The 8,408-nt window shown below is 40.1% G+C and overlaps 1 protein-coding gene and 1 long non-coding RNA gene across 2 annotated transcripts; both read left to right on the top strand.

Moving 5' to 3' along the window:
- Positions 1–1,893: 1,893 nt before the first annotated feature.
- On the top strand, positions 1,894–6,579 carry LOC134444320 (macrophage mannose receptor 1-like). The gene is made up of 3 exons (XM_063193656.1): positions 1,894–1,995; positions 4,887–5,273; positions 6,461–6,579. The coding sequence occupies exons 1-3, from the start codon at positions 1,914–1,916 to the stop codon at positions 6,577–6,579; spliced, it is 588 nt and encodes a 195-aa protein (XP_063049726.1). The 5' UTR covers positions 1,894–1,913.
- A 215-nt stretch (positions 6,580–6,794) lies between these two features.
- LOC134444321 (uncharacterized) lies at positions 6,795–7,325 on the top strand. Its single transcript, XR_010033934.1, has 3 exons — positions 6,795–6,914; positions 7,068–7,181; positions 7,285–7,325. It is a non-coding gene; the product is annotated as an uncharacterized LOC134444321 (long non-coding RNA).
- The last annotated feature ends 1,083 nt before the right edge of the window (positions 7,326–8,408 follow it).

The raw sequence follows: 8,408 nt of genomic DNA, 5'->3' as shown, positions 1-8,408 counted from the left end.
ACAGTAGGCTACTTCAGCAATCCAGGTATGCACATCGGCCGCATACTGTAGCCAAGTGTACCAACCAATGGTCCTTTAATATTGGTACTTGCTTTTAGTAATTATGCCATTCTGTGTTCTTGGGCAGTCACCTGTTGTGTTGCGGGTCACCCAGTCACCTGGGCCCATCGTGAACGAGTTATCCTGGCATCGGACCCATCTGTGAAACTCTAGCTGCAGTAATAGTAGGTTTTGGGTGCAACCGTCTTTTGATGTCTGCCCATTCGGTAGTAATGAATTTACTTTGTGTGGAGACTTAAGTATTCATTTGTCATGATCAGAATGTAACACATTGGGAAGTGTTAAAGTCCTTTTACTATAGGGGCACAGAATTGGGGTCAATGGGGGATGTTAAAATTTATTTTGTTTTTTTCTTTTGTTTCAGTGTGTACAGCGCCACGGTGCGACTACATTATTTGCTGCTTCTGTTTTTTGTGGGATGTGTGCGCGAGTGTGTGCGTGAAAGGTTTGTCGCGTTAGTTGTGCATAGGGGGTTTTTGTTTTTTTTTGTTTTTCCCCCCTCCAACTGGGGTGGAGAAATAAGATGTTGCAACTGTGAGCCTCAGGGTTTGGGGGGATTTTTTTTTCTTTATTCCTTTGTTTTTTTTGTTTGTCTTTGTGTGTCCCGTCCCCCCCCACCCTTTCTTCTTGGGGTGGGCCGGGCGGTCAAACCAAAACTACGGCCTCCATAGAGTGTGTGCATCACCTGGTAGTGATTAGATTGTGACACGTTGTGACATTCACATGTGATCCATGAGGTTTATTTGTACACGTTTGAGGCTCTGAGAGCGATGTGTTGTAGTGGTTATACATTTTCTCGTGTGGCAATGAAATGCATTGTAGTGGTTATACATTTCACGAGTGATATGAAAATGCATTGTAGTGTTATACATTTCACGAGTGATATTGAGGCCAACGCTTTTGGCCCCCCCGCCCAGTTTAGTTAGAGTCCCTTGTCTGTGTAAGTGTTTATTTATGACCAACCTCTGTGGTATTTTTAAACATGTTAAATAAAGATTTGTATTTTATATTTCCTTCTAAACACCTGTGCGTCTGGTTATTGCATCAGGTTTTCCCTTTTGCTTTTGGTGGTTCTGCTGTGGGGGTGCAATAGCCATCTTAAGGGGGGGTTACAATAGAACAAAGGATCTATAAATGACTCGGCCTATAGGCTATTCTAACGCTCTGTGAGGCCTAAATAAATAAATATTAAAAAATAAATTGAGGAGGCCCTTATGCACGAATGGGTAAACAGATGGCAAACAGCATTACATTGCTTCAACGCAGCTACGACAAAAATGGGGACTATAGAACTTTTTTCATGCCAAATACCATACCAGGGTAAAAAAAAAAATGTGACTACTACAATAAACAATTCCAACAAAATGTAAACGTGTTCTCATTAATGCAGTTACCTTGGCAACACATGGCCTTTTGACTTGATGTACAAATCAGTGGTTCTTACTGGAACTCAGGAAGTGGAAGTAGACAAATTTTCAAGTGAAAGTCAACTAGACAATCACTTGCATCATCGTACCTTCTGTTTACTTCATATTCCATTGTAACAAAAAAAAAAATGAAAAAAGATTAAAAGTCAGCTTGCTCTTCATCAGTAGACGTTTTGCCAGAAAGTGTTGAAATGTATTGAGCTGACTCATTATCCCTGACCTCTTATAAAGTAATCTCGTCCTTGCCTTGAAGCACTTTTATGCAGTTTGCCATCCTGTCATCCACTCGTGCAGAAGGACCTGCCTCAGAATTGGTATAACATTAGATGCTTGCATTCTAGGATTAAATGATTTAAAAGACAAAAAAGTTAGTGTTGTATTGTTGGTTTGGCTTTGGGACCAATACCAATAGCCTGCTCCGGGTAGATGTCTGTTACCATGAGGACAACCATTTTGGGGAGAGCTCTGCTATTGGTGCTCCATGTCACACTGGGCTCCTGCCAATCAGGTATGTCAACCATGACCACTGGCCAGAGAAAAATGCACACATGGGAACAGTCTATTGATAACATCACTGTGATTCGAAATGTTTAATTTATTTCATGTTTACATTTAGTACAAAGATATCAGAGTTAAACATTACCATCAATTTTAAAATAATAGGTAACATCCTGCCATTCACATGTGGCCTTATACTTGAAATGCAAAATCCTCTAAATTCATTGATTAGACCACTCTTTGAGAAAAAGGGTCAATTCCATCAGGCATTCATATTTAGGTGTAGGAACCTACTTTTACTTGAAATCACAAGGTTATGAGTGAAAAATGTGTGTTAATCTCACACATTTTACTTCAGCCAAATTACTTAATTTTTAAGCAGACATTTTTTTTCCTCTTTCGTGTCAAAACCAGCTAAATCCATACGTGCTTTATGTGCAACAAAGCTCAGACATTGCAATCCCACCCATGATACAAATGAAAACATTGAACATTATGATGATGATGATAGTGATGTGATATAGTTGGCTCATTCATAACTTATTTAAAATGCAGCCTATCATGAATTACTATCACGCCATATTTGTCTAATGTCTCTTCATAAATGAAGGCAGAAGTATTATACCTGACAAGATTTAAGAAATTCTAAATCCACATAGTTAAATAATAATGCCAATATGTGTATTTTCATCACATCCGCAGACTGTAAGCTTTCTAAGCACATGATACACCTAGTAATACACCTAATAAAATACATTAAAATAACATTGAACTGCAAAATAGAATCTCATATAAACCAATGACATACAAATCGAAACATAAAATAAATGCAATGGCAAAAAACACCTGCTCTGTGAAGAAGGCAAACAATAGAATCATGTAAATTCATGTCATGTCCCTTATGATTGACTGTTTGGATATAGAGCTTTTGCTGCAAAAGGATATGGATTTAGAGACTTACTTTAAACAAGGACTATATTTTAGACAAGTATGGAGTGTTTTCTTTTAAAAGAAAAATAAGCTGGAAATGAGATTCACACAATACGCTAATTTATTTTTTTCATGGAGAGGGCATTTAGAAGGTTTTACATCTGAACTCTTCAAATGCTTTCACTAATGAGATGATCTTCCTTCTGTGATTCTCCATAAGTTCTCAACGGGTCGGGTCAGCCCGACAAACCCGACGGGCCCTTTGGGTTCGGGTCAAAAATATAGCCTAAGCATAATGGCTGGGGTCGGTTCGGTCCACGGGCTAAATCTTTTCCGCCCAGTGAAAAAAAAATCAGTTCTGCTGTTTACCGTGAATCATGGCGAATTTCCCCCTTGATGGGTCAGTAAAGCTAGACCCTATCTATCCCAAATATATGTAGGGCCCGCGTAACGAAGGTCTGGCAGGCTGCTGCATGCAACCTTGCACGCAGTGCTTTAAATTTTAAATCACTACCAGAACGCAAAACAAAAATCACATCACAGCGATGATGAGTTGGAAAGAGGTCCCGGAACGCACAGAAAAAACTACATTGGCTACAAATTACGCAAACTAATAAAAACGGGAAAAAAGTTTTTTAGATGCAATTTTTAAACGATATTGAGTCCCATTCACTCATGGAACCATAGCCTATTTTGTTTCTTATACAAGGGGCGGTTGGCAATCCAATGACAATTTTAAACAACACCATATAGCATATTAAATGCTGTAATGACAACAACCATATTTTTAGTTGATCGCTAACTTTATTGCTTAGTAGTCTCAGCAAATGCAGTGCATGGGAATTATGTTTCCCCATGAGGTGAAACAAAACCGAAGGGGGTCTTCTACATAGGCAAACTAAAAGGACAGTGGCTTTCCAATTCGGTTTATCCTTTCCCCGTATTCCCACACAACTTTGGGCGTATGCGTATTAAACGTTAAATCCACGCTTTGTTGGCGACTTTGTTGCATATAATTTGGATAATCCGCATGTGCTTTTGCGATATGCCACTTCACTATTTAAATGGCTCGTGACCGAAGGTAAGCGAGCGCCAAGCAAAAGGTTTCCGGTAGACTTGGCTTTCCACACTGTCTGCTCGCGCTGCGTCTGGTTGAAAATCCCCTCAGAAAAATGTTTTATTTTGAGCGTGAATGAAATATCACCTTGTCTTTGCTGTTTTCGTGCTAAAATTGACTTGAAAACCAACTTTTCGGGTCTTGGGGGGGCAGGAAACACGCGCACACACCAAGCGGACGCTCGCCAGCCGAGGAAGATCTCAACCTCTCACCTAGCAAACTGTCTTATTTGCTACATGGCTGATAAATGCACCAACCGTAGCCCAGGTGCCACTAGAAATTAGTATGTCCAAAAACTTGTGTGCCGACCAAAATTTTATGAAAGTTTTAAACAAGTTGGCACAGCCAGGGTTTCCATCTCACCAACGCATATGAACAAACAAGGAGGGAGGGGCAACTTCACGTAGCCTACATTTAATCAGATAAAACGGGGTGGAAATGTAGTAAGCCTACATTTAGACGTCAAAACAAAGGTGGATAGATTGTTGTTGCCGTGAAGAGGCTATTGAAATCGCGCTGTGGATGATTCTGCTTAAATAGAAAGAACGTTTCCCCATTTCATATTATGTTTCTATTGTAGAAAATATCTTTTCACTAGGTTTTTAAGTGGGTTATGCAATTTACTGCACATAAGTGCACTTAAAGACCCACCACAACCCGTCATTCTCCATAGGATAACGTGGGGAAACTCGAGCCCCGACTTCGGGCCTCGAGCCGGGTTCGGTTAGATAATTCTAGTGATGTGTCGGGTAACATCGGGCTCGGACTTTAAAAGCCACGGGCCGGGTAGGGTCGGGTTGACATTTTCAGGCCCGTTGAGAACTCTAATTCTCCATCTCTTTTTCATCCAACAGAGGATAATTTTCTTATGTATGATGAGAATATGAACAAATGCCTCAGAGGCAGTCAGCCCCTGATGTTATACCACTGTGACTCCAACCATCCAAGTCAGCAGTTCCGCTGGACATCAGAAGACCGCATCTTCAATGTTCACTTGAAAAAGTGTCTGGGAGCTGGGAGCAGAGCTGATGGCTCAGGTCTACAGTGGTTCACCTGTGATGACAAGAGTGACCTGCAGAAGTGGGAATGTAAGAACAACACAAAGCTAAATCTGAAGGGGACAGATCTTTTCGTATCTCAGGAGGAGAACACTGTTCTCAGACTCACCCAAGACAATAGCACTGCCAGCCACTGGCTAATACATGGCACCGAGGAGGGTCTTTGCTCGCGCCCATACCGAGGTACGTGGACTACATTGATTTGGTTCTTTTTTGGTACTGTAGTTCTGTAGATCAGTGTTTCTCAACCAGGGTGCCAGGGCACGTCAGGGGTGCCGCAGAAACGTGGCTGATAAATAAATTAGCCTATGTAATTTAACACATATTTGTCTAAATTAATGAAGTATTGCTTAGTCAGTGCTCAGTGGAGTCTTCCATCTGCCATTTAGGCACAAAGTAAATTTAGGTCGCCCCAGTAAGCTGCAACTTCGAACGTAGGTTGTGTGACGTCTCCAAATGTGTTAATTTTCTAAGCTTTTGTGGTATCCGATGCGATGCCATGTTACAGTTGGGGTTTAGGGTGCCTTGAAAATGTTCAGTAATTGAAAGGGTGCCTCGCCTAAAAAAAGGTTGAGAAACACTGCTGTAGATAATATGACTGAAAGCGACTGGAATTTGATGCACTCTATTCAATGCAATGTTTGGACTGCCTGGTTTTTCAGGTCAGGAATATATCATTGAAAGAAGAGAAATAACGTATGTACTGCAACTATTATTAAAGGAGAATTGCGTCCGATTTCATGCCATTTTGCCACCATGCAGTTATATTGGATACATTGTAAAAATTATATCAAGTCATGATGACAATTTACATAGTGAATTAATTCTGCTGCACACCGTAAAAAATCTGCATGCTTTATCTTGAAATCACAAGCTGCCTCAGAATTCCAACTTAATTTAAATCTTTATTTTAAGTTGTGTGAAGCTTTGAATTGTAGTTCAAACAACACACACAACTCCACACAACAGACAATAAAGATTTAAATTAACTTGAAATCAGAAGTTTTACAGCTCCTCAGAATTCCAAGTTAATTAATTTTTTTATTGTACGTTGTGTAGAGTTGAGGTTGTTTGAACACAAAGCTGCAATTCAAAGCCTCACTCAACTAAATTAAACATCGCGGGATTAAATTATTTGTTTGTGATATTTTGAGTGTGTTATGCTGTTTTTAAAAAGGTCTAAACAAACCATGCACCCATGGTTGAACAAAAAAAAAACTGCTTTCCGGTACTGCAGATAAAGGAAGGGTGAACAATGCCATTGGGTTTAAAATAAGAGGAATTCTCCTTGAAATTGAACTGTATATTTGTGTAATCAAGAGTATCGAAATATCAGCTCTTTAGCAAATATAAAAACATCTTTTCCCAAGAAATCTACACAGTACAAGGCAATGCCTTTGGTAGTCCTTGCCATTTCCTTCCTTACAAGGCCAGTGGTACTCAGATTGTAAGCTGGAAAAGCCCACACAGCGATATTGGTGTTCAGTAGACAGAACTAACCCAAAGACAAATGGGGCTACTGCCCCACAACAAATAGGTTTTTTTTTTTTCCCCTTATGATACTCACCATTGTCTTGCATACAAAATAACACAAAAGTTAAATATAAAACAACTTAATCAGCTTATTTGAAATTACTTGTTCAAAATTTGCAGGAAGTCAACCTTTGGAGTCAGAGGGCTGGAAGAAGAACCCCCTAACGGGTGTGTATTACCAGGTGAACGTCAACTCTGCCCTGACATGGCACCAAGCCCGCATGAGTTGTCAACAGCAGGACTCAGACCTCCTGAGCATCACTGAGCCCCAGGAGCAGACCTTCATCTCAGGTGACACAACACTCCACCACACAGTGGACGACATCTTGTTTGGCCAGCTGTGCCGGCAGACATAGACCATTTTCACTAGACTAAGACTAAACAAACGCATGCATAAAAAAGCAACATGCCCGTCCTGATTCTGAATTTCATTTGAACATAAAGGGATCACAAACGAATTCCAAACCAGTCTTTGGATCGGGTTAAACCAACTGAACTCTGAGAGCGGATGGCAATGGGTGGATGGGAATCCATTTTCCTATTTAAGATGGGGATCAGGTATGTTTGGTTTAGTTGTATATCATTTCCTTGTATTACTGCATTAAAAAGGCAGCCTGATATTGACATGTTTAATGTTAACGATTGTCATGCTTTATTTCAGGACAGCCAAATCCAGCCCCGGGATGGTCATGTGCCTCCCTAATCTACTGCACAAAACTACGAGTGGCAAAACAAGCTGTGCTCCAGAAGACATGGGTATATCTGCCAGAGAGAAACTACAATCTCAGCTACTGCTACACCTGGTAGGCATTGTCATCATGCTACATTTCAATAAAAACTAGAAAGCAGACCTTGTGGCAGGTGGTCCGATTTTTGACCCAAACAAAGCAGATCTGGGATAAGATCTGGATCCAAAACATAAAAATCTCTAAAAGCCATTAGACAAATAGGCCTATGTGTACTTTTATTTCACCAAGTATCATTATTTTAAAAAGCCAATTAAATGTTACCAAGTCAAGGCAAAATAGTATTAGATGGACTGATTGTTTTTTTTTTTTTTTTCAAAATAATAATATCCTTTTCTCACCAAAAATGCACTCTCACTCAGTCCTCAAAAATACATTGAAAGCAAATCAGAACTTTGGCATAGTGTTGACTATGGACTCGCAGACAAATAAGGCAACAGAGATAAATAGAACAAAAAACCCACCACCTTCTTTGGGGTGGTAATAAAATAGTTTGTTCTGTACATTTCTACATACCTAACAACTTTCTACTTTCTATCTCTCAGCTCCACCAGTTACTTGCAATGCTCCGTGGATTTCATATGCAGGCACTGCTATTTCTTGAACCGCACAAAGAAGACATGGAAGGATGCTAATGCCCAGTGCATAGCTGGTGGTGGACATTTAGCGAGCATTCACAACATAGAGGAACAAAGCTTTGTCCCTCACAGCTGGGCTACAGTAAGTCCTTCAAATCATGTGATTTGTATGTATTTGTTAAGTACTGTAAAAACGAAAAAAGTGCCTTAAAGAGTTTTGTTTGCCATTGAGGGGGAAGTCAAGCTACATGTTCTCTGAGGAAACATACTGTACAGTAGGGGTTCTCAGTTTCTCAGGGAATTTTAGAGGTTCCCTCACGTTCCCTCAATACAAATGTCCCCATAAACCTTATGGGGTTCTTCAGTTCACCACACCTGGGGAACTCCAAAAGGTTCTCTTAAGTGCGGAAGACGAAATTATGAAAATGGTTAATGTTTTTATAAATTATAACAAATTTAAA

This window comes from Engraulis encrasicolus, unplaced genomic scaffold (assembly GCF_034702125.1).
Source record: "Engraulis encrasicolus isolate BLACKSEA-1 unplaced genomic scaffold, IST_EnEncr_1.0 scaffold_510_np1212, whole genome shotgun sequence".
Lineage (NCBI taxonomy): Eukaryota > Metazoa > Chordata > Actinopteri > Clupeiformes > Engraulidae > Engraulis > Engraulis encrasicolus.
This window is presented reverse-complemented; position numbering and strand designations above follow the sequence as displayed.